Here is a 27396-nt window from a genome sequence, read left to right as displayed (position 1 = left end):
CTCCCGGGTTTACGCCATTCTCCTGGCTCAGCCTCCCGAGTAGCTGGGACTACAGGCGCTCGCCACCTCGCCCGGCTAGTTTTTTGTACTTTTTAGTAGAGACGGGGTTTCACTGTGTTAGCCAGGATGGTCTCGATCTCCTGACCTCGTGATCCGCCCGTCTCGGCCTCCCAAAGTGCTAGGATTACAGGCTTGAGCCACCGCGCCCGGCCCACTTCAGACTTTTCTGAGTTCTGCCAAAGCGAGAGAAAACTCTCTGCTTCTAAAGGGACACATCTGATTGGATTAGGTCCACTAAGATAATCTTCCTCTGTAGGTCAACTCTGTTATGTAAAAGAACACAGTCACCAGAGTGCTATCTTATCACAGTCACAGGTCCTGGGGACTAGAGCCTGGAACCTTGGGGAGGAGGAAGGCATTTTTAGAACATTCCCTAGTACAGTAGCATAGTTTGGGAATAATAGAATGAAAAAGAGATAACCTGAGTTCTCTTTGGAGCTCATAAAATACAGTGTTATGAATATATATTTCTGTATAACAAATTGACCCAAATTTAGGGGCTTAAAATACCAATTATTATATTATGCTCCCGATCTGTGGGTCAGGAATTCATGCTGGAAGTTGCTGGGCAATTATGTTCTATGTGGAGTTGATTGCAATCACTTGTTGGTGTTTAGCTGGCAGTGAAGCTGGCCTGGAAGTCCCCAGAGGGCTTCCCTCACATGCCTGAAGCAGAGACGGCCAGAAGGCCGGCCTCAGCTGGGCAGTTCTTCCTTTCCAAGATCTCTCTGTGTAGTCCTACAGCAGAGTGGCCAGATTGCTTAAAATGGATCTCAGAGGTACAAAAGGGAGTTTTCCAAGAGATAGGAGGTGAAAGCTGCCAGTCTCTTCAGGCCTATACCTATAAACTGTGTGAATCACTTATTACATTGGTCAAAGCCATGGTAGGATCTTCCCAGATTCAAGGGGAGAGTACATAAACCTGCTGTCTTTATGGGAGGAATAGCAAAGGATTTGTGGCTACCTGATACATAGAGTAGGTTTTTCATTTGTTCATTTTTTCCAGTGTAAAACATTAATTTTTTTGCAAGCACTTTATTTTTTCAAAACAAATTTTATTGTGTTTATTTGAGGTTTACAATATGCTGTTATGAGATACATATGGACAGCAAAATCGTTACTATAGTGAAGCAGGATAGCATAGCTATCATCTCACCTAGTTTTTGTTAGAAGAGCAGCTAAAATCTATTTAACAACAATCCCCAATGCTGTATTAATTCTGTAAATGTGTTCATCCTACTTATTTGCTATTTTGTATCCTTTGACCTATATTTCTCCATTTCCTCTCCCCCTACAAGCACAGTAACCACTATTTCCATTATCTATTTCTCTACCTTTGTGTATTTGAGCTCTTTTTTTCTTTTCCTTCTGCATTTAAGTGAAATCATGCAATATTTTTATTTCTGTGTCTGGATTATTTCACTTAGAATAACGTTGTGTAGATCTATCTATGTTGTAACAAACAGTAGGATATTATTCTTTTGAAGCTGAATAATATTATATCGTATACATATAGTCAGCCTTCCATACCTGTGGATTCCACATCCATGAACGCAACCAACTATGGATAAAAAATTTTTGATAAAATAACAATGCAATAATAAAAATAATACAAATTTTAAAAATATAGCATTATAACCATGTCATGGTATTTACATTGCATTAGGTAATATAGGTAATCTATAAATGTTTTAAAATATAGAGGAAGACATGGGTAGGTTATGTGTTTAGGTTATGCAAATACTATCCCATAAAAGAGTCTTGGACATCATCAGATTTTGGTATTGGGGGCGGGGGGGCGTTGAGGAGCCAATTCCCAGTAGATACGGAGAAACAACTGCATATCACATTTTCTTTATACATTTATTTGTTGATAGTTATTTAGGTTCTTCCCTTATCTTGGCTATTGTGAATAATATTGCAGTTAATATGGGAGTGCAGATATCTTTATCTGTGCTGATTTCATCTCCTTTGGGAATATACCCAGAAGAGGGATTTCTATGTTGTATGGTAGTTCTATTTTTAATTTCTTTAGGAACCTCTATATTATTTTCATAATGGCTGTACCAATCTACATTCCCACCAACAGTATACAAAGGTTTCCTTTTCTTCACACCCTCACCAACATTTGCTATCTCTTGTCTTTTTTATAATAGCCATCCTTATGGGAGCAAGGCGATATCATATAGTGGTTTTAATTTACACTTCTCTGATTATTAGTGCTGTTGAGTACCTTTTCATATTCCTGTTAGCCATTTTTATGTCTTCATTGGAGAAATGTCTGTTCAGGTCCTTTTTTCATTTTTTAAATTGGGTTATTTGTTTTTCTGCTATTGAGTTGTAAGAGTTCTTTATAAATTTTGATTATTAATCTCTTATCAAGTATGTGGTTTGCAAATACATTTTCCCAGTCTGTAGGTTGCCTTTTCAGTTTGTTAAATATTTCCTTTGCTGTGAAGAAGCTTTTTAGTTTACTATAGACTCATTTATATTTGTTTTTGTAGCCTGAGCTTTTGGTATGATATCAAAAGAGGAACTTTCTACCTATGTTCTCTTCTAGGAGTTTTTTGGGTTTCAGGTCTTCCAATGAGACCTTTTATCCATTCTGAATTGATTTTTGTGTATGGTGTAAGATAAGGGTTCAATTTCATTATTCTGCATGTGGAAATCTGGTTTTCCCAGCACCATTTATTGAAGAGACTATCCTTTTCCCATAGTATCCTCTTGGTGCCCTTGTTGAAAATTAGTTCACCAGTTATGATTGGATTTATTTCTGGGCTCTCTATTCTGTTCCATTGGTCTATGCTTCTGTTTTTTATGCCAGTTCTATATTGTTTTGATTACTATAATTTTGTAGTATAATTTTAAATCAGGAAGCATGATGCCTCCTACTTTGTTCTTCTTTCTCAGTATTGCTTTGGCTATGTGAGTTTTGATTTTTTTGGGATTGCTTTTTCTATTTCTGTGAAGATTGACATCGACATTTTTATAGGGATTATGTTAAATCATTATATTGCTTTGAATAGTGTGAATATGTTGATAATATTAATGTTCCCCATCCATGAACGCAGTATCTTTTCATTTATTTGCATCTTCTTTAATTTCTTTAATGTTTTACAGTTTTCAGTGTACAAATCTTTAACTTCCTTGGTCAAATTTATTCCTAAGTATTTTTTTTTTTTTTGTAAATGAGATACTTTTTACATTTCTTTTTCAACTAAGTTATTTGTGTGTAGAAGTGCTACTCATTTTTGTATGTTGATTTTGTGTAATTCAACTTTACTTAATTGATTGATTAGTTCTAATAGATTTTTGTGGGGGAATCTCTGGGGTTTTCTGCATATAGAATTATGACACTTGCAAATAGAGTTTATTCTACTTCTTCCTTTCTGATTTGGATGCTTTTTTATTTCTTTTTCTTGTCTGGTTGCTCTTGCTAGTACTTCCAGTACTGTATTGACTAGAAGTGGTAAGAGTGGACATTCTTGCCTTGAATCGAATGTTAGTGGAAAAGCTTTCAGCTGTTTCCTGTTGATTATGATGTTAGTTGTGGGTTTTTCATAAATGCCCTTTATTATATTGAGAAGCTTTTACTCTATAGCTAAGTTTATGAGTTTTAATAAGAAAAGATTTTTAACCTTGTCAAATACTTTTTTCTGTATCAATTGTGGTAATCTTATGATTTTAATCTTATGATTTTAATCTTTTATTCTGTTAATGTGATATATGACACTTATTGATTTGTATATATTATACCAGCCTTGCGCTTCTGGGATAAATTCGACTTGGTTTAGATGTGTTGTTAAATTCAGCTTGCTAATATTTTATTGAGAATTTTTGCATCAATGTTCATTAAAGACATTGGTCTGCAGTTTTCTTGTTTTTGCAGTGTCTTTGTCTGACTTAGGTATCAAGGTGATGCTGGCCTCATAACATGTGTTTGGAAGTATTCCCTCTAGCTCTAGTTTTTGGAAGAGTTTAAGAAGTATTGGTAACAAATATTTTTTGAATATTTGGTAGAATTGAGCCATGAAGTCATCTGGTCCTGGGCTTTTCCTTGGTGGAAGGTTTTTAAATACTACTTCACTTCAATCTCTTTGTTAACGGTCTGTTCAGGTTTTCTTTTTCTTCCTGATTCAACCTTCGTAGGTTGCATTTTCCAGGAATTTATCCATTTCCTCCAGGTTATCCAATTTGTTGGCATATAATTGTTCATAATAGTCCCTTATGTTCCTTTTTATTTCTGAGACATCTGTTGTAGTGTCTCCACTTTCATTTCTGATTTTATTTATTTGAGTTTCCTCTTTTTTTTTTAGTCTAGCTAGAGGTTTGCTGATTTTGCTTAGTTTTTCAATGAACCAACTCTTGGGTTTATTGATTTTTTTCCATGACTTTTGTGTTCTCTATTTGATTTATTTCTGTTCTGATCGTCATTATTTCCTTCCTTCTGCTAAATTACAGTTTAGTTTCCTCTTCTTTTACTAACTCCTTACTTTATTTGGGATCTTTCTTCTTGTTTATTATTTATTGCTGTAAACTTCCCTCTGATAACTTCTTTTGATGCATCCTATATGTTTTCATATGTCATGTTTCTACTGTTATTTGTCTCAAGATATTTTTCAGTTTCCCTTTTGATTTCTTCGTTGACCCATTGATTGTTGAGGAGCATGTTCTTTTATTTCCACATACTAGGGAATATGTCAAGATTTCTCTTGTTACTGATTCTAGTTTCATACCATTGTGGTTGGAAATAATACTAGATATAATTGTAATATTATTGAATTTGCTAAAACTTGTTTTGAGGCCTAACATATGATCTATCCTGGAGAACGTACCATGTGCTCTAGAAATGAATGTATAGTCTGCTGATGTTGAATGAAATGTTTTGTATATGTCTGTTAGGTCCATTTGGTCTAAAGTGCAGTTTGTTTTCAGTATATTTTGGTTATTTTTCTGTCTACTTGATCTATTCATTGTTGAAAGCAGGGTATTGATGTCCTCTACTATTATTACATAGATATTTATTTATTCCTTCAGGTTCATTAATATTTACTTTATATATTTAAGTGCTCCAATGTTGGGTCCATATATATATTTATATTTGCTATGTCCTTTTGATGAACTGATGCTTTTATTGTTATACAATGATCATCTTTTTTTCTTGAAATACTTTTTTACTTGAAGTCTATTTTATCTAATGTAAGCATAGCAGCCTCTGTTATCTTTTGACTACTCTTTGCAAGAAATGTCTTCTCACATCCCTTCACTTTCAGCTGTGTGTCCTTTAAGCTAAAATGGGTCTCTTATAGGTAGCCCATAGTTGAATCTTTTCTTTCGTCAATCTACTCAGCCACTTTGTCTTTTGATTGGATATTTACAGTCCATGTCATTATTGATAGGGAAGAATTTACTCCTGATATTTGTTCATTATCTCCTGGTGGTTTAATAGATCCTTTTTTTTTTTCCTTTCTTCCTTGTTTACCTTTGTGGTGTGGTGATTTTCTGTAGTGCTAATCTTTGGTTTCTTTCTCTTTCTCATTTATGTATCTCTGTAGTATTTTCTTTTTTCTTTGTAGTTACTATGAGGCTTACATCCAATAGTTTATAGTTATAATAGACCATTTTAAGCTGATAACTTAAATTTGGTGGCATATACCTTTTACCTTTACCCTCCCCCCAATTATTTATATTTGATTTATTTCTTGATTTATATTTTATTTATTTGGTGCCACGATTTATATGTTTTATACTGTGCATTCCTTAAGAAATTACTGTAGCTACAGTCATTTTTGGTCATTTTAACTTTTAACTTTCATACTAGAGATTAGATAGATTTATATATCACTATTACAGTCATGGGATAGTCTGAATTTAATTATGAATTTACCTCTACCAGTGTGTTTTATGCTTTCATATATTTTCTTGATAGTAATTATCATCCTTTCACTTTTAGTTGAAGTACTCCCCATTTTTTTTTAAAGATGGGAATGTTACTCTGTTGCCCTGGCTGAAGTGCAGTGGCATGATCATAACTCACTGTAGCCTCAAACTCCTGGGTTCCAGTGATCCTCCTACCTCAGCCTCCCAAGTAGGTAGGATGACAGGCACATACCACCATGCTTGGCTAATTGTAATTTTTTTATGATTATTTTAAAAACTTTTGTGGAGATGGGGTCTCACTATGTTGGCAAGGCTGCTCTTAAACTTGGTATCAAGTGATCCTCCCCTCTCAGCCTCCACAGTCTTTGAGATTACAGATGTGAGGCACCATACCTGGCTCTAAACATTTTTTCTAAGGCTGATCTAGTGGCGATGAATTTTCTCAGCTTTTCTTTGTCTGGGAAATCCTTTATTTCCTTTTCATTTCTTTGCTAGGTGTAATATTCTTGATTGAAAGATTTTTTATTTTTTTCTTTCAGTGTTTGAACTGTATCATCCTATTATTTCCTGGCCTTTTAAAATCATTTCTATGATGTCATTGATATTTTTATTATAATGTGCCTTGTGGAGGACTTCTTTGGGTTGAACCTTTTGGGAACCTGTGAGCTTCATGAATCTGGATGTTCATATCTCTTCCGAGACTTGGGAAGTGTTTAACAATTATATCGTTAAATAAGCTCGCTATGCCTTTCTTCATCTCTTATTCCTCTTACACTCTCATCATGTAAGTATGTGCTTGCTTACTGGTGTCCCATAGTCCCACACACTTTATTCACTCTTTTTAATTTATTCAATTTTTAAATTCCCCCTTTACTGGGTTATTTTAAAAGACTTCTCTTCAAGTCCAGTATTTCTTTCTTTTACTTGATGTAGTCAGCTATTGAATATCTTAATTGTGTTTTTTAATTCATTCATCGAATTATTCAGCTTTAAGATTTCTCTTTGGTTCTTTTTAACGATATCTTTTTAATGATATCTTTTTGTTGAATTTCTCTCAGATCATGAAGTTTTATTAATTTTATTGAATTATCTGTTGACATTCCCTTGTATCTCAATGAGTTTTGCTTTTAAAGATCGTTGTCTTGAATTCCTTTTTAGACAATTCACAATTTCCATTTTGGAGGACTTGTTATTGGATAATTATTTTGTTCTTTTGGTTGTGTCATGCTTCCTTGTTTTTTCATGTTCCTTGTGTCCTCGTGTTTATATCTGTGCATTTAGTGGACAATCACCATTTATAATTTTATAGAGTAGCTCTCATAGAAAAAGACATTCCCCTGCAGGTGAATCCTATAGTGTCAGTTGGGTAAGGTGCATTAATTCTGGTTCTGGGTGGGTGCACTGGTTGTAGCCATCATGCAACTTCTTCAGTTGTAATCAATGTCAGAAATTTCTGTGGATACCTTAATAGCCTAATCTACAAGACTTTGTGGCAGTGGTGGTGATAAGGTAGATTGTTAAGGTTATTGGCAACAAGGGCTTCAGGGATTCTGTTGTTCTCATTTTTTCCCACAGTGCAAAGACTTAGCTGAATTGAATTCCTCTTGGAGTTGGGTATAATATAGGTAACAGGCAGCCACGGTGGCGCTGTTTTCAAGGACACAGGTGCTTAGAGTGGCAATGGAACTGGGGTCCTATGATCAGTGTCTTGTTGAATACTGTGGCCCATGTGACATGGGTGCAGGTTTACTTTCTCAGCTTTCGCACCAAGCAGAGGATTGCGATTCCAAGGCACTTCAGTAGCTCAGGCCCAGATGGCAGGGATGTAACAGTGACTCTGATCCTGCATATTGGGACACAGCACTGGTATGCTGTAGAGAGGAAGGGGTGTTCCAGAGGCTCAGGCTCTGGGGAGCAGAATACAACTGCAATTTGGGTTGGAGAGCCAACAGGGCACAAAGACAACTTGGGCATCGGGAGAGAGGGTACTGCTTAGTGGTGACTCTGGACCCTGGAATGGTGGGACATAGCAGCTACCCAAATCAGTGAGGCTGGGTGCTATAAAAGCAAGAACCAAGAATGGCAGGGCATGGCTATGGCTTGGGCTCTAGGGTTCAAATAGCAGTGCAATATTGGCTTTACTACGCGTTGGACATATGGCCCCTCAGTCGTGCATACTCCAGAGGGCTGGTCCAGATCCAGAGAAGTGGGGCGCTGCAGCAGTTTGACATAGTGGACAAGGTGATACAGATCAGCCATGGCTGTGCTTCCCTGGGGGTCAGGTACCATGTGGACTCAAGCACCAGGGTTGTGGCTGTTCCCTGGGCCAAAGCTCCATTTACCTGAGACTAGTTGGTTCAGGGTCTAAGTGTGCAAGGCTGCTTTGCCAGCTTGGGCGTGGCTTTTCTGCTGGGCTGGAGCACCTGGTCTCCAAGGGATAGAACACCACCAGGGCTTAGACACTGGGGTCATGGCTGCTTCCATGTGTCAAAGCTTCAGTTTCCTGGGGTCAAGGTACAGGTTGATTCAGGCATCCAGAAAGTGAGGCCTCTCTCCTGACTTGGGTGTGGCTTCTCTCCTGGGCCAGAGTACCTGGTCGTGGAGGGACAGGGTGCCAAACTGCAGCTGTTCCCTGGCCAAAGCTTCATTTCCCTGGGGCTGGGGCAACAGACTGGTTTAGGCACTGAGGGGACACAGCTGCCTTACCTTCCCAGACATAGTTTCTCCTCTGGGGCAGACTGCCTATTCCTCATGGGGCAGGGCACTTCCTGGGCTTGGGTGCCAGGGTCACAGCTGCTCCACTGAGCCTAGGCTGTGACTCTGGCATCTGAGCCCATGCAGTGCCCTGGGCTCGGGTGCCAGGAGCAGGGCACAGCAACAAATGAAATGGGGGAGATGGAGTGCCTCCCAGGCCGCTTGTTCCCCATGGGTAAGGAACTGCAGCAGCTTGGCTGGAGAATGGAGTACTGCTGTGTATGATCATAGTGCAATGATGTCAGTGCCTCAGGGATGGAGAAGTGCAGTGGCTACTGGCCACTAGAGAAAAACACTCTAGCAGGGGCTCTGGTTTCAAAATGTCACAGTGCAGTAACATGTCGAATAAAAGGGTTGGGGGTGGGATACAACATGGGCTTCTTTTCTGGAGTAGTACAGCCGTGCAAACTCCAGGCAGTTCCCTAAACTGGGCTCAGGGCCCATGAAAACTTTTCCCTGCAGGGATAGGGCTCACCTGGTTCTGAGCTAATCCAGACTGGGGAGAGGAGGTAGCAGAGACAAGATGTTTTGTTTCCTTCTCTATAGAGTCATCCTGCTTTTCTGTGCCTCACAGGGTTTTCACCACCCCCTTACTGTACTTCAGTGCTGTCCATTAGTCACTATGGTCAAAATTTAGTTGTTCGTTCATTGTTTTGGTTCTTTTATGTGTTGGGGAACAAGTGTTAGCTACCTCTAGTCAGTCATCTTGCTGACCACAAGCCTGTGATACATTTTATTGCAAAGGGGAATGTACTCTTCAGAGATGTTGTGAGGAAATATTTTGTAATGCAAGATTGTCCTTTAAAATCTAGTCAACCAAGATTGTTGTTTAGTGGATTTATCTTAAGGTTTCAGCCCCTATCTAGGTGCATATTTTGTTGTTGTGTGTTGTCATTGTTCTTGTGATTGTTTTTTTGATCTTCTTGAAAGCTGGTTTAAGTGGGGGCAAATGTCCCATAAAATACTATTATTCTATTATTTGGAGAGGTATATAGATAGTGTGGGTACTGAACGAGGGAAGGGAAGGGATCCTACCAGTTGGCGGGTATTCCAGTTATGATATAATCCCCAATGTGCATTCTAGGACTGGGGAAGTACCACAGGAAGTATCCATTGGACCCACTGTGAGATGGACCTGAGCTAAAACTGCATTCATCACCTGACTTCTGTAAACTCTTATTCTGACTGATAGACCACAGTGATATTTTGCATCTCCTGGAATTAATGTCAGTTTAGAGCCAGTGTGCAAAAGTCTTTGGAAAGCATTATTATTTCCTTTTCTCACTCAGTGCAGTCACCCAGGTAAGATGTTATAGGCCTCTTTGGAGAAGGCTGGGAGGAAGATAAACGGTATAAATTTTGGAAAGTGTGCAGCTCCTTCCTCAAGGGGAAGATTCTGGTTCTGGGCTTCCAGGTACTACTTGTGTGACCTCAAGCAGGTTACTTAATGTCCCTGGACTCTATTTCTCATCTGCCACAGGGACCAGGCCTTGCCTAAGTGTTATTTAGCTTTAAGGTTCTGGAATTGTCACTGTAAACTCACAGGCAGCTCCCCCCAGGAGAGGTTGCTACTTTGATAGCCCCTGACTACTGATTTTGGTGTGTATGCCTATGTGGAGTGGAGGGCAGGGGGTACAATTTGAGCAACCAAGACTTAATCTGAGTATATATTAAATTGTCCTATAAATATGAGGCACAAGCCCACATGTGAAGTCAGGCTAGCTCAGGGCATTTGGCTGTCAATCACAAGTGCTTAAAAGTGTCCTTCTAACAATGTAGCAATGAAGCTTTTAGCTGAGAGGGTCTTTGGAACATTTTTTCTATTTATGGGCAGAAAAAAAAAAGGTAGTGAGGTCCTAAATGATGGCAACCGAGGGTGTACAGTCTAGGTGAGGAGCAGGGAGATGTGTGGCAGTGGCTGAGCTTCGCTGCGAGCGCTGTCCTGGGTTTATTTAAGACAACACTAGTAGGAATCTCTCCATTTTCATCCATGCTTGTCATTCTGCGTTTGTAGCAAGTAGGGCAATTGACTCACTTGGCTGACGCAAGGCAAGAAAAGAAGCATCTCCAGTTCCTTTCTGTTGTTTTCGGTTTTTTCTTTTTCTTTTTTTCCCCCTGTGGCTCGGAAGTAGCTTCCTGTTTGGAATAGAATCTGTAAGCTCAGGGGATTTAGTCAAAAATAGACATAAGTCTTATAATTTCTATGGATAGCTCTTTTTAATCCTCTGTCAGAGCCATCACCCAGTTCTCCTGCCTACCTCCACCCTCCACGTCCTGCCAACAAACTCACGCATGGGTGAGTTTTAGTCCCAGTGATGTGACAAGTCACTAGTGACCATCAGGAAGTTACTTCTCTTCTCTGAGCCTCAGTTTTTTTGTATCTTTAAAATGAAATTTTAATGATATGAATGAAATGATACTCTCTCAAGCCAGCCTGGGACACAGATAAATTGTGAGGATCAAAATTGGAGAACAAACAGAAGAGCTTTAGAAAGTTTGAAAGTGATATGAAAATGTCATGTTTTTCTGCCTTATTAATATCATTCTGATTGTTTTAAAGGACAGTCTTTTCAGTAAATGTTTTGCTAAAGTATTACGTACATACAGAAAGTGGAAACAACATAAATGTACAGGAAGATGAATCTTTACAAAGTGAATTCACACATATGACCAGCACCAGATCAAAAACTAAGGCATTCTCTGCACTATGCAGCCCCCTTGTGTCTTCTTCTAAGCCTTATCAACCTTCTCCCCAAGGGAATTGTTTTTTCCACTGCTTCATCCAGTGTAGGTCAGTTTTGCTTTATATATGAAATGAACTCTTTGTGTCTGGTTTCTTTCACCTTTTCCTCTTTCTATGAGATATTCCTCCATTTTGTTTTATGTAGTTGTGGCTCATTCATTCTCAAAAATATGTTATTGTGTGTGTAGAATTCTTTTCTACTGCTCAGGGTCATTTGACTAGTTTGGCATTATTCCAAATAGTACTGTAATCTTACACATGTCTTTATATATGCTTTTTGGTTGAGTGCATATTAGGCATGGAATTGTGATTGTTTTTTTGATCTTCTTGAAAGCTGGTTTAAGTAGCTTTCAAGGGATGTACTGTATTCCTATGTTCAACTTAGTGGATACTTTAATGCATACTTCCAGTTTTCTGCATTTGTTGAAGCAAGTTTTGTTCCTAGCAGTAGCCTAGGAGAGTTTCAATTGTTCCACAGCCTTGATGACTTAGTGCTTACCTTCTTTTTAATTTTATATTCTAATTTTATTTTGCCATCCTGCTGAGTAATATATCATTGCTAGTTTAATTTGCATTTTTCTGATAGTGAATGAAGTGGAGATTCATTGCATATTGACCTTTTGAATATTCTTTTTGATGAAGTGCCTGTCCATATCATTTGCCTATTTTCCCTTTTGGTTATCTGAATTTTCCTCACTGATTTGTAGTTGTTTATGTATTATCTTAGTCTGTTCAGGCTACTATAATGAAATACCAAAGACTGGGTAGCATATAAGTAGCATAAATTTATTTCTCACAGCTCTGAAGGTTGGGAAGTCCGAGATCAAGGCACTGGTAGATTTGCTGTCTGGTAAGGGCTTTTGGGTTCACCTTCTACCTGTGTCTTCACTTGTTGGAAGAGACAAGGAGTCTCTTTGTGTCTCATTTATGAGAACACTAATTCCACTCATCAGAGCTCCACTTTCATGACCTAATTAGCTCCCAAAGGCACCACCTTCTGGTATCATTACCTTGGAAATTGAAATTTCAACATACAAATTTGGGGGAGGGGGTACACAAACTTTCAAACCTTAGCATGTCTTATACATACAATCTCTTGTTGGCTAGAGGTATTGCAAATATATTCTGTCATTGAAAGTTGTCTTTTCATTCTATGGTATCTTTTGATGAATCTGTTTTAATTTTTGTATGGTCCTGTTACTCAATTATCTTCTTTTGTGGTGAGCACTTTTAAGAAATCTTTGCCTACTGTCATAAAGATGCTCCCCTATATTTTCTCCTAAAAGTTGTTTTGTTGCTGTTGTTGTTTTTCTTTTTTCATTTAGATCTGCAAACCATCTGTTTTGATTTAGGAGTACAGAGGAAGTTAAGTGTCAAGATTTATGTTGTTTAATATGGATATTCAACGGATCCAGCAGCATTTGTTGAATTCTTTCCCACTCTGAGTTTTTAAATCTATAATTACTGATTTCAAAGGGATCATTTACTATGTGAGCTCAAGAGAAACATAGTTTGTTTGCATGAGAGACAGTGTGTACCTACTATATGTTAGAAACTTAATGCACATCATCGTATCTGAGCCTCGGAACAACCTTGCAAGCATTGTATTATTATTCCATTCTGTAGTTGAGAAAACTGAAGCTTAGAAAGGACGAGCAATTAACTCAAGGTTAAATAATGAGTAGCAGAGCTATGACTCAATATTCTTTTTTTTATTATTATTTTTGGATTCCAAAGCTCATGTTAGCTCTTTCTTCTTCAAGTATCTTGGTGACAGCATTCATTAGAACTGTGGAGACTGAATAACCAATGAGTTGAAGATATTAGGCTATAATCAACTCAGCTGTTTTAGTAACCAAGAGGAATAATTTTACTGAAGACATTTATAAAGCATAGTTATTCCTTGCCCTCAGTAACAATCATGGTTAGTAATGGTCAGTCATTACTTCTTTTCACTGGAAGTCTCTCTAGATCTTTGCATATTCCATCCTAGCTCTTAAGACAAAGTGAAAAGTAGATATTACCTTCCCCATTCGACAGATAAGAATACTGAAAGTCAAAGAGGCCAGGTGACTTATTTAATAAGCAAGGCCAAATATCCAAATATACAAATAGCAAGGTCAAATAGGGGTAGAGAAGGGCCCAGCACTTATTTAATTACTTCCTCACCTATGATCACCCCTTCCCACTGCCAAGATCATAGATCTAGATGACCATTATTGTACTTCAGGGTTAAGGCCCATTAGACCCTGGGTAGCCCCCTCTTATTTCATAGCTTTTTGGTTGGAGTCTGTTATTATCCAGTCTAACTACTGCTCAAGAAGAATAAACCACTCTTGTAGCCCTCCACCAGGGAGTCTCCTGCTGTTTTTAGCCTTTCTGTCACCGTTGAGAGGCTCCGGGCGCCTTCCTTCACTTGTCTTCCACACATTCATGCCCCAAAGCAAAATGCTGAATTTGAATATGCAGCTGATGTTGCCTGTCACCTCCTTCCCAGACACAGAACTGTGTAATTGCAAAAATTGTTTCATAATCCTCCTCAATTAAACTCCTGACAACCTAATTTTAAAGACCCTATTGGATTTTTTACATTGATGCTCTTCCCCTTCTTCCTTCTTCCCTCTTCCTCTGCCCTCTCTAGTAAGACCTATATTACCTTCACTCCACAATTGAAAATTAGAAAATAGCTTCAGCATGACAAGGGAACATAACATTTTCTTTTGGTATTTCTTCCTTATTATTATGAGCTACTCAAGGAGGCTGTGACACCATGTGAAGAACTGAGAGAAGGAAAAACATGTTATTAAAGCAATGTTAGAAACTCAAAGAGGGTAATGATTAAAAGCTAAATATTTATCGGGGAAAAATAGTGAACAGAGTGAGTCTGATGGCCAGTTATAATTCATACTAGCATATCCATAGCATTTCTGAGGCTCCTTTCAGTGGAATCTCAAGCATTCTGACACCATTGACTTGATGTATTCATCTCTTATAAATACCATTTCTTTAACACACACACACACACACACACACACAGTCACACACAGCACAACTAAAGAACAGTGCATCATCAGAAACGTAAAAAAAAAAGCTGTTTGTCTTCTCACTTTAGTCTGTGGTCTGTGGAATATATGTTTTGTGGAGTCACAGAATTACTCAGACACGCATTACAATGTCAAAGAAATGCCAAGGAGAAAGCAAAAGGCATAAATAAAAGAATAATGCAGAACTCCAATTTCATTTTTTTCATTTCCTCTGTACTTTTAAATACACACTCCTGGTAGGCAAATGGGAGTTATGGATTATAGCTTTCTATTTTAACCTAGATCTGTTTTTCTTCCTCTCTCCTTGGCACTCAATTTGTATGATCTCCCCTAAAATGCCACTGGCCCCACACTGTATTCCCATCTTAGGCAAAACCTCCAATTAAAATCAGCAGGGAGTTTGCTTGAATTAGGAGCCCCAGCCTGGGCTCCCCAGCCAGGGGGTTCTGAAAGGGAGATGTGTACCTTTGAAAGCACTGATGGGAAGCCCTGGGTGGTGGAGGCTGTCCTCGAAATGACGAGCGACTCCATGCTGTGTCACCAGGAGACCTGTCAGGTTGCCAGAAATTCCTGGCTGAGGCAAAGACAGAGCCTGCAGGGGGGCAGCTGAGGTGTTTCCATGGTCCAGAGCCTCTTTCTCCTCCAGTCGGGGGTTTAGAGGGCAGGGAACAGAGAGCATGGGCATTGAGGAAGTATTGGGTTTGGATCCAGGAATCCTGAACTTTGCTCTGCTACTCCCATGCTGTGTGACCAAGGTGAGTCACAGTCTCTCTGTGGCCTTCAATGCCCTGATCAGTGGGATAAAAATCACAAGGGAATCCTATCTCATGGGGCTGATGTGAGAATAAAGGGGTAACTGCCACAATGTAGAAAACACTTAAGAAACACTGATTTTTTTCGACCTCAGCAACCAAGTCTCTGAGTTCAGGCCTGAACATGAGAAAGACGAACATTTCCAAGGTTTCTTCTTGAAGGTTCCCTGCTTCTAATGGTCAAAACTGCTTTATTCAGAGCCAGTGTGGGTACTTATCAATCAGGCTCCAAGGTTTTCTTGTTTAGAAATGAAAATTCAGCTTCCTTCTTTCTCCCACTTCCTCCTTCCTTCTCTCCTCTCCTCCTTCCTTCTCTCCTCTCCTTCCTACTTCCTCCTTCCTTCAGCCCCCTATCAGAATGAATTGAAATCCCATCCAACAGAAAGATGCTGATTTGGATGTATTGCATCTCAGCTTTGGCTGCAGATGGAAGATGCTTTGGCTCCTTAGGGACAGAGAAAAGCACTTTAAAACCTGCTTCTCCTTGCTTCACACTGACTGGCTTTCAGTGGGGCTGTGTCAGCCTTTGTGAGACCCTCCCCTCTGGAGCAGCCTATTAAACTGCTTCTCTGTTACCAGGGTTGAGGCAGGCTGTCGTCAACTAGCCTGGGAAATGTTATTTGTAGATCTCAGTCCCTCCTATCCCTGATCCCCAGCATCTCCCTATGCATTTGTCGGGAGCCCCAATTATCTGTGAGTGGAGGAGAGGGACCCTGGCAGATCCAGAGGAAGCAAGAAATGTGATAATAGGCCCTTCACAGGCGCAAACTTTCAGTATTTTTCCATTATTTCAATATATTTCTCTTTTTGTGTCTTGCTTTTTTCTTATTGCTCACCTTATCATTGTAATTTTACATTATGATACCTAGAAGAAAGTGCACTGATGCCAGAGGTAGAGAGTTTGGTATTTGAATGTGGGGAATACCTTTGTGATCTCAGACAAGTTATCTCACTTCTCAAGGACTCATTTTTCTTTGTCTGTAATATGGAGGTGGTTTCGTGTGCTATTCAGGGAGACAGTATGAAGAGCCTCCAGCACTATGCCTGGTATACAGTGAGAACCCAATAGTTGTAAGTCACAGATGCTCTCAGCTGGTTTAGGGCACTGCCTGCAATTGAACCTTGCAGAGTTTATGACTATCCATGATAACTACGCAGAGAACTGGCTGGAGATGGAGAAGGTATAGGGGATTGATTTGATTAAGGCTTTTTCCTCATTATTGCAATTTGCTTGTATTCAAAAGAAACACACACACATACAGACACACACACACACACAATGAAATGAGCTTTTTTTGGTTCTAATCTCAAAATGAAATATTGAAAAGCAAAAGAAAGTTTGTTGATGTTGGGGATCAGGACTCACTGGTAACATTGCTTTACCTCTCTGCCCCCACTGTCTCTGCAATTGGCCTCTCTAGAAAAGGAAGAGAATGGACAACTAGCCCACCCTACAAGTGGCCCATACAATAGTTGAATTGGGACCCCCAGCCTGGGCTCTTCCCCAAATCTGTGAGTTAACACAGATGATGCCTTGGCTGCATCTCTTTGTTTCTATCCGACCCACTCTAATTTCATTCCATCTCATCCTCCCTGTCCGGTGTCTCCTCCATAGCCTCTGTCTGCTCATTTGCTCCACATTTCCCCACCATCTCCAACACCAAGTCCTTTTCTCCACTTATCACCCTTCCCCACTCTCCACCTTTCCCCTCTGTTTTCTTTCCTCTTTCCCTCAGCCTCGTGCTCCCTGCTCCCCGTGAACACCACCTGCTTTCTAAGTCCTCTTGCTGTATCATTAATGCCTTCTTTGATACAGCCCACAACTTCATGATTATTCTGAGGTCAGGAGATGCAGGTGCCACGCAGCTCGCAAATGTATCTCAGAGGCCCTCTGTCCCCAATTCCTCCTGCCTGACAGGGCTGGAATCCTAATTTGCCATTAGCCCTGTTGCTTATTGCAGCATCACCAGGAACTTTCATCTTTTTATTTCCCTCACCGAGGATTCTGAGAGTTCAGCCACAATGAAGCATTGATTCAAGGAGTGGGGGCTGCGGTCCTTACAAAGGGTCCCAATGATGAGACACGAGAAAGGGGGCGCTCTACGGGGTTATAGAATGCCTTGCAGATGGGAACAGAGGAACTCTAAATGGGGTACTGTCCTGTCACTTGGAGAGGGAGTGACAGGGGCAAGTGTGGGCCATGTGAAAGAGGCATTTTGAAATGACACTCTCGTCAGATGGAACCACGCAATCAGGGCCGTGTAGAGGGCCCCTGCAGCTCACAAAAATATCAGATGACTCATACCCAATATTCAGTCAATGTTCTGGTTTGGGAGGTGGGAGCCACAGAGCTCATTATTATTCCAGCTCCGTTTCCTGAAGGCTGGGCCTGCTGCTGTTCTCCAGGCTGTAATAGGATTGGTCTCACGAAGCAGAAACTGGGGAGGCCTGGAGCTGTGTGGGTGGATGGTACGGAAAACGAATACTGCAGTCCTGAGGGGAGACGAAGAAGTTTGTTTTTCCTTTTATAAATGAAAACTAACAAGAAAAATATGAATATTCTTTATGCATTCATTCATCAAACATTGATTCACTCAGCAAGTATTTGTAGAGCCAGGCTCTGGGCTAGGTGCTCGGAGAAGGAGGGACCTCTCCTCTCCAGCCTAAGAGCCTGGAGGGGAAACTGACAAAGAAACGAGAGGTTTCAATACAGTGTTTTGGATACTGTCAGGGAGGTTTTATCGCCAGGACCGGGTGGTTCTGTGGACTTGAAAAGGAGAGGATTTCAAGGAGCCCACTAATTATTCCGCCATTTTCTCCCAACTGATAAGCAACTCATTGAAAGGAAAGCATGCTGGGAAGCCATTTCAACAGTATCCATTTTCAAATGGATATAACAAAATGGTTTTCCTCAAACTCCAGAGCGATAGTGAAATCCCTGAGAGTGTCTCAATACCTTCAAAGGAAGAGCTTATTCTCTGGGATAAGAGTACTTTTTATTATTACCTTTTCCATAATTGCTCTGTGCCAGGCTCTTTTAAGCACTTTAAATATATTATCTCACTGAATCCTCTCACCAGCTGACTAAGATGGGCTTTATTATCCTCATTTTAGATATTGATACTGAGGCTTAAAGAGATGAAGTGACTCGATCCTGGTTATAGAATGCAGCTTTGAACTCAGCTCTGCTTGGGCCAACAACCATGCTTTTCAACATTAGGTTCTACTGCCTAATTAGGCTCTTGGTGTTTGTGGTTTGGGGATTGTGGCTCATCAGTGGAAGTGATAGAATAGATGGATTGTTAACACTTCCTACCACAGAGAGTACAATGCAAATTAGCTTCTGTTTCTGCTTTTATAAAATGGAGATCAGGAATCACTGAGAGCATCATTATCATCATCATCATCATCATCACCATCACCATCTCCACAGCACACGACAGCCTTAAGAAGAGTGCTCTTGACTCTCACTTGACCGACAATGCAAACAGCCACAGTTGTGAGCCAGGAGACTACTCTCTGATTGGTTGACTCTGAGTCCATCCTTTCACCTCTGAGCTTCCATTGCCATGTCTATAAAATATTGCTGACAGTCCCTTTGCAGGAATAACAACTGCTAACTTTTATTGAGCTCTTAATAAATACCAAGTTTAGGGCTAAGCCTTCACATAAAAATTCATATAATCCTCACATAGCTCTGTGTGGTAGGAATGATTAGGAAGGGGAAGAAAACTGCCCAGCATTACCTCAGCTTGCAGGTAGAGAAGTCAGGATTTTGAGCTGTGTCTGACTGACCTCAAGTCCCAAGGTATTTTTAGGGTGTTGCTGTGAGGCTCAAGTGAGAAAATGGGAGTGAATATACCCTGTGCAGGGTAAAAAGTGCTAGACACACAAGGGATTATTGGTAGCATGGAAGACAGCCAAAGGGTGACTTGCACAGAAAAAAGGAAAGATGTGAGGCCTTTAAGCTGACTGCCTTGCATATTTGTTCCTCCTCTGATGCTGCTTCTTATCTGATGGAATATCTGTCTTCATTAGAACGTTTCAGTGGCTGAAATCAGGTTATAGACTTTGGTGTCATTTATAGTGTTGAGGGCCTGTGGGGAGGGGCCTAGAGGCTGCAATAGAAATGCAACTGAATGGAGAGTTTGGAGCTCTGGAAAAATGCGGGGAAATAACCCCTTTCTTTTCTTTTCTTTCTTTCTTTTTTTTTTTTTTAATTTATTATACTTTAAGTTCTGAGGTACATGAGCAGAACATGCAGGTTTGTTACATAGGTATACATGTGCCATGGTGGTTTACTGCACCCATCAGCCCGTCATCTACATTAGGTATTTCTCCTAATGCTACCCCTCCCCTATCTCCCCAACCCCCAACAGGCCCCAGTGTGTGATGTTCCCCTCCCCGTGTCCATGTGTTCTCATTGTTCAACTCCCACTTATTAGTGAGAACATGTGGTGTTTCGTTTTCTGTTCTTACATTAGTTTGCTGAGTATGATGGTTTCCAGCTTCATCGATGTCCATGCAAAGGACATGAACTCATCCATTTTTATGGGTGCATAGTATTCCATGGTGTATATGTGCCACATTTTCTTTATCCAGTCTATCATTGATGGGCATTTGGGTTGGTTCCAAGTCTTTGCTATTGTGAACAGTGCTGCAATAAACATACGTGTACATGTGTCTTTATAGTAGAATGATTTATAATCCTTTGGGTATATACCCAGTAATGGGATGGCTGGGTCAAATGGTATTTCTGGTTCTAGATCCTTGAGGAATTGTCACACTGTTTTCCACAATGGTTGAACTAACTTATACTCCCACCAACAGTGTAAAAGTGTTCCTGTTTCTCCACACCCTCTCCAGCATCTGTTGGAAATAACCCCTTTCCAATGTGTTCTGAAAAACCACCATGAGAATCATGTAAGACCATCAGTAGGGAAGCACTACATGATTTCTAGAGTATGATAAAATATAATTTGTTTTTGTTGAAGTTGTTAGATGTTATACACCCTCATGGGATGAATCTGTAATGGGGGTTGAAACATGTGGTTTAAGTTAAACAAAATAATCCCTAAGGTCTTTTTCATTGCTGATTGTTTACAATATGTTGTCATCCAGAAGGGGTATTTGAGTCTAGACACTTTCATTTCCTGAATCACACTTCTCTGGGACTAGTGTATAATGGAATCACAGAGCTGGAAGGACCCCAAAGAACATTTACTCCACCCTGTTCACTTTGCAGATGAGGACATCGAACATTAGGAAGGTAAAGTACCAGGTCATGCAGCTGGTTTGTGGCCTTACCAGGAGCCACAATGTAATTCTTAAGTTTATATTGGATGCCCTTCCTATTGTCGCTGCTCTGTCCAATCCTTTCATCCTTTGGGCAGCTCCAGTTCGCATTATGAGTTGGATAACTGTAACTCACAAACCCACTCATGGTGGTTAACCTTCTCCATTTTTCCTCTATCTCCCAGGACAATTCAGCAGTGGCTTGCAAGGGTCCAGTCGCTCCTCTACTGTAATGAGAATGGGTTTTGGGGAACCTTCCTGGAGAGCCAGCGGAGCTGCGTGTGCCACGGCAGCACCACGCTGTGCCAGCGCCCCATCCCCTGCGTGATAGGCGGGAACAACAGCTGCGCCATGTGCAGCCTGGCCAACATCTCCCTCTGCGGCTCCTGCAACAAGGGCTACAAGCTGTACCGAGGCCGCTGTGAACCACAGAACGTGGACTCGGAGCGGAGCGAGCAGTTCATCAGCTTTGAGACCGACCTGGACTTCCAGGACCTGGAGCTGAAGTACCTGCTGCAGAAGATGGACTCGCGCCTCTACGTCCACACCACCTTCATCAGCAACGAGATCCGCCTCGACACCTTCTTTGACCCTCGGTGGCGCAAGCGCATGTCCCTCACTCTCAAGAGCAACAAGAACCGCATGGACTTCATCCACATGGTGATCGGCATGTCCATGCGCATCTGCCAGATGCGCAACAGCAGCCTGGACCCCATGTTCTTTGTCTATGTCAACCCTTTTAGCGGGAGCCATTCGGAGGGCTGGAACATGCCCTTCGGGGAATTTGGCTACCCACGCTGGGAGAAGATCCGTCTCCAAAACAGCCAGTGCTACAACTGGACTCTTTTGCTGGGCAATCGGTGGAAAACATTTTTCGAGACGGTCCACATCTACCTACGTAGTCGGACTCGGCTACCTACCCTACTGCGAAATGAGACTGGCCAGGGCCCCGTGGACCTGTCCGATCCCTCCAAGAGGCAGTTCTACATCAAGATCTCGGATGTGCAGGTGTTCGGGTATAGCCTGAGGTTCAACGCTGACCTCCTGCGCAGCGCGGTGCAGCAGGTCAACCAGTCCTACACACAGGGCGGCCAGTTCTATTCCTCTTCCTCGGTGATGCTCCTCTTGTTGGATATTCGGGACCGAATTAATCGCCTGGCCCCTCCTGTGGCCCCGGGGAAACCCCAGCTGGACTTGTTCTCCTGTATGCTGAAACACCGCCTGAAACTGACCAACAGCGAGATCATCAGGGTGAACCACGCCTTGGACCTGTACAACACGGAGATCCTCAAACAGTCGGACCAGATGACAGCCAAACTCTGCTAACCCGGGACTCCTTGCCATCGACTTTCCCTGTTGTTGTGCACACACAACAGAACAAAATGAAGCAAAACAAAACAAAAAAACCCACAAAAATTTGTAAAATGTAATTAATATTCAAAGAAAAGGAGGAAAATCTTCATTTGTTGGAAATGAAAACGTTCTAGCAACTGTATAAAACCGTTGGGCATGTTTGTTATTTCTATAATCTGTCATGAAGAAAGGTCTCAGCCTTTTGTGGAGCATTGAGGGAGTTGCTTCTTAGGCCTCAGGTGCTGTATTGAGGGGGGAGAAGGGAGAAAGCATATGCAATGAATTGTAAAGATCTCTGCTGTGCAGGTGCTAAGATTAAACACTAAAAAGAAAGAGAGATATATGTAATGTACAACTGACACTGCCATTTTTCCTTTTTGGAGGAAATGGACATAGATAAAGAAGATATTTCTTCGGTTAAGATTTCTTCCCTCTTTATGCTTAATTCCGTGTGTGTGTGTGTGTGTGTGTGTGTGTGTGTTTTCTCTTCTTTTTGACTCTTTCTCACACAGTGGTGGGGATACAGTGACAATGCTATCTTACCCATAGGGCATCTTTCATTCTGAATACACTAAAACTAATGGAAGCTGGCCAGTAGGTGGGATTAGGAGGGGGTACATTCACATAATCACAGGACAATAAGTAGTTTTGGATATCAGCTCATCAAACTCCTTAGTTTGAGAAATAGGCTCAGAGAGGAATGACATGCCCATCATTACACCCAGAGTTACTGCCTGAATGAGGGCTTGAACCTCACTTTCTGACTCCCTTGGCAATGCACCTTCTTCCAAATTACACTGGCTGCTTTTGTATTTTCTCCTTCAACATAGTTGCCAAGGGATGAAGTGGTTTTTTTCAGTCTGAGGTTGTTTAGAGAGAGAGAGAGAGAGAGTGTATGTGTTTGAAGAAATTTCTCCCCTCCTGCTTTCTAAAAAAAAAAAAAAATTGTTAGGTTTCCCAGAAATTCTTTCTATATTAAAGGTAAAGTTTTAGTTTAAATAAAATCAGTGACCAAAAAACAGGGTAAGTTTTAGTATTGCGTTGGTTTGCCAGACAGACTTCCCTAAGAAATATATATATATATATATATATGTCTTCTTTGATAACACACATGCACATCTACCACCTACACCTACTCCCCTTCCCCACACACAGAAATATAAACACTGCCACTTCCTTGGCATCTGTGAAATGGTGAGAGGCCTTATGAGGGTTAAATCAGGATGATAGACTAAGAAAGACAGCTTTAACTTGGGGGTTAAATCAGTTTGGAAGACTAACAAAGACAGCTCATTTGAAAGCAGTTCTGTAAAGGATTTGATCAGACATCACTTCTTAGTCTCCAGAAACTCTGAGTTCATCTTTTTGTTAAGGTGGTACTTGCAAGAGGTGCTTCCTGAGCACCTGGATTCTCATTTCTGCATTGGCAGAGAAATGCAGAATCACAAAATTTCAAGGTTGGAAGAGAAAATAGAACTACTGTGATCTAAACTTCTTCCAGTGCAAATCTCTTCATCATTGGGAAATCACCACTATTCACTGACTAGATCATACCAGGAACAGGGAGCTAGCTAATTAGCTGTGTCTTCCATTTTCTTTGAATTATTAACATTATTTCATGGAAGAAGAGTAATAGCTCCCATTCCAGCTTGTGTTATAAACCAGATCTAATTGGAATATCCTTCCATACTTTGACCAGCTTTGCATACTTTCACCTACTGGCTCTAGTTCTGCAATGTGCATTTCCTTCTTATGGTAATGTCCTCCTAGATAAAATACAAAGACCTATCTCAGAGGTTATTGAAGTCTGTGTTAGCAGGACACAAAGGGAAGACCATCCCTAGTGTAGCTTATTTTAAGATGAAATAATGGGAGGGTTTCAATGCATAGAGGCAAAGAATTATCTACTTTGTCTAAGTGTGTCTGGGAAGAAGATTTTTTTTTTTAAAGAGTAGTAAATTCCAACTTTAATATTTCAATTTTTAGTATTAATTAGCATATGTTCTATACCAGCTTTTACAGTGTGGCATGCACCTTACACTGACATAGGTATTTAGACCTCAGATTTTGAGAAGGTTCAGTGCTCGTTTAGGTTGAAAATCCTTTATGCCAGAGGTCACATCACAGCTTATCCATCAAGCATGAAATTTGGAAGAAGGCCAGTCAATGAGGAAACATTTCCTAAACACCTAACAGGTGAATGGGACATGTCAGAAATACATAGATTTGAAAGGAAATCATTCATGTTTTTGTGCCAGTCATGCACTAATGAAAAAGACAGACACATAAACCAATTTAAAAAACAATAGTAATTATAGTTTACCATGATCAGTGCTTTCATGCAGGCAGGCACACAGAGGGGAACACTGAAGGAGGTATTAACTCTTTGTGGGGTTGGAAAAGCCTTTCAATAAAGGACTTCCTCATTCTAAGTGTTGAAAAATGATCAGGAGTTGGGCAAGTAGAAAAGAATAGAGTGACCAAAGGAACAGTGGATGCAAAAACAATTATAAAGTATAAATATGCATTGCATATTATATATATATAAAGTATAAATATGCATTGCATATTTAAGGGTCAGTTCCAATAGTGATTTTAACAGGTGTTACTTGAAATAGTAAACCTACCAAAGAGAGTGAGGATTTTGACTCTATATGAGAAGTGGAAACAATTATCCATAATCTTTACCATTTAAAGAATGAATTTAAGACTGACTGTTCCTCAGTTCCCTCCCTTTCTTTTCTCTTTCATCTATACCTTCCAGGCACTTCCAAAGACTCCTAATGTAAAAATCCCTTGTATTTACACTGCACTTTGCAGATTGCTAAGCAATCTTCATATGCAGTGTGCTACTTAATCCTTATCACAATTCGATTAGGACCTTCAATCTGAGTTCTTTTCCAGACTTCACCCACTGCAGGTGTGGGAAAAATTATTCCCTTCACCTTGAAAATATTAACTCAGTCACTTCATCTTACAGAAAGAATACAGCATTGTCTAATGACTAGAAAGGTCAGGGAAATAGAACAATTTTCAAGGAGCGAGAAGGATTCAGACATCAAGATATTTATTCTATGGTGACAAAAAAAAATAATTTGCTATGAAAGGACAAAAAGTTGTGTGGATTTCCAAATGTTTCCTGCTTGGGTCTGGCTGGCCCTTTGAGCTAATAAGGTTCCCCTCTAGCTGGAAGAGAAGCCTGAAGCCTCCAAGTGATATTTTAATTCAATTAGTGTCTTACCAATTTGATGCAGCAACCAAGGACCTATGGTGTCTGATTAATATGCTGATGCTAAGACACAAGAGTGAACAGAATGCCCATTTGGATAAGGCCTGGCAGCAAAGCATGGCATTGCTATGGAAACCACAGAAGGACATTAATTAGCTATCAAATAAAATCATTGGAAAATTCTGGACCCTGGCACATCTGCCCCCTTCAAAGAGAAGGGCAAGAAGAGGTCACACTAACAGCAAAGCTCCCTTAAGTGATTAAAATCAGAGTTACACAGAGACCACATGTTGCAAAGAGGAAGAAAGGTGGGGGAGCAAAACAGATGAACACAATAGGAATGAGTCTTAGGGATTATTCAAGTCCAAGAAAATAATTTGGAATGTGGAGTATCTTGTTGGGTTGTCTGTACTGATAAAATGATCCAAATGACAAATATGTTATCCTATACTCTGTTCTGTAGAAAGAAAATTATAATAATGATACGGATCCATCCACTAGATGGTGATAAATGATCCGGGGTAGAGACCATAGAGTCCAAGACTGAGGAGTGATTAACCCCTAATATACTAGATGCAGATCCTGTAACTTTTAAGTTAATAGAGAAAAAAAATTGAAAAGAAGGCAAAAAAAGACAACAAAAGAATCATTAAAATAGCTCGACACATACAAACAGGTACAATAACAAAATTTACTATACAGATAATCACAATAAATATAATTGGATAAAACTGGTCAGTAAAAAACCAGAGACTACGAGTTATAAATTTAAAAGTAGATAAAGGTTGAAAATAAAAGAATTGACAAAAACGTGTTAGACACATATTGACTAAAATAAAGCTAATGTAGCACTATTCATGGTAGTCAAGATAGATTTTTAGGAAAACTACTTTATTAGAGTTACAGAGGATTAATTTACCAGGACAAATGGAGAGAAGACTGGACAGGTGGAATTACAGACTTTTAGGGCTAAAGAAGACGTTACAGATCTTTAAAACTCCAACTTTTTAAATTATATAATTTATATAAAGAATTTATATAAAGAGATATTTATACCAAAAGTTATTCTTCAAGTTTGAACACTGACCATGAGTTTAGTCCTCTTTTTACTGTCTAGAAGTAAAAGGTTTTCTAGTTTAATCTTCTAGTTAGTATAAGAATTAAGAATCAACTCCATGATATTTATACTAATGGGTTACCAAACACTCTTTCTCTCTTCATATCTATATAAATATATACACACATATATATGCTGCCAGACCATATATATATATATATGAACATATAATTTCTTGTTACCAAAATTTTATACATAGACATTTTTCCAACTGAGAATCAACTAAATCTTTGGATGTTCATAATAATCTTAGGCTGAGTGGAGGTCAGTCTCTTCTTTAGAACTGCATATCAGTGACTCCAGCCTTAGCAACTCTGAAAACATAAAAGGAGGAGGCTGCCTGAGTAAACTCTTGCCAATATTCCTTCTCTCTCTAAATTGTTATCAGGACCTGCAGTTACACGTGTGATGCCATTCCTTACTTTTCAGTATTGGATCTAATTGTCAGCATTTGCAGTCAAGTCACATAGTATATTCTCTCACTACTTTCTCTTGGAACCCTCCCCTCTCAGCAAACTCACAAATTGACATGGATGCAAGGAATGCAATGGGATATATTTGAACCTATGAATGGGAAATAACATCATGTTTATTAAATAAACTTGTCACCTAGTCAATTTGGGGGAAATTACAAATCTCTTTAATTTTAATTAATTTGAGGAAAGTTACAGATTTCTTTGAGATATCTGAAAGCTCTAGGCTCCTTCCCAATAAAAATGTACCTTCACATACACTTTTGAATAATATTTCACAGATCCCTTAACAACTTTTCTTGCACATTCTGGAATGCTACCAGTCTTGGGTGAGTACCTCTGATCTAGTCTAAACCATGAGTTTAGTTCCCTTTTCAGTATTTCATGCATAGTTTGAACTAGGATCACTTACCAAGTTAATATAGCTTGCGTAGCACCCTCCTGCCCATCAGAGAAGGCAGTCTTTATATAAAGATAAACATCTTCATAGGAATGGTAGTTATGGTCACTTTAACAAAACCCTGAAATATATCATAGAAGCACATTTATTAAGTAGATGTATTATTTGTAAGTATTAACTGAAAGGAAGAGGCTTCTAAACTGGCAAGTAAAGAGTTAGGCTAAAGGATGAAGAGG

The 27396-nt window shown here is 39.9% G+C and overlaps 1 protein-coding gene across 3 annotated transcripts in view; it reads left to right on the top strand.

The window, feature by feature from the left end:
* The window catches only part of BRINP1 (BMP/retinoic acid inducible neural specific 1), a 199703-nt gene extending 177341 nt beyond the window's left edge, over window positions 1-22362 (top strand). For all 3 annotated transcript variants that reach the window (XM_003911307.3, XM_017949599.3, XM_017949598.3), the window contains one exon: window positions 20774-22362. In XM_003911307.3, coding sequence (XP_003911356.1) covers window positions 20774-21914 — 1141 coding nt within the window. In that variant the 3' untranslated portion in view covers window positions 21915-22362. The remainder of the gene's footprint in view (window positions 1-20773) is intronic.
* Window positions 22363-27396: the final 5034 nt, after the last annotated feature.

The sequence above is a fragment of the Papio anubis genome, chromosome 13 (genome assembly GCF_008728515.1).
Source record: "Papio anubis isolate 15944 chromosome 13, Panubis1.0, whole genome shotgun sequence".
NCBI classification, from domain to species: domain Eukaryota; kingdom Metazoa; phylum Chordata; class Mammalia; order Primates; family Cercopithecidae; genus Papio; species Papio anubis.
Note: the sequence above shows the minus strand (reverse complement) of the source record. Positions and strands in the feature narration are given on the sequence as shown.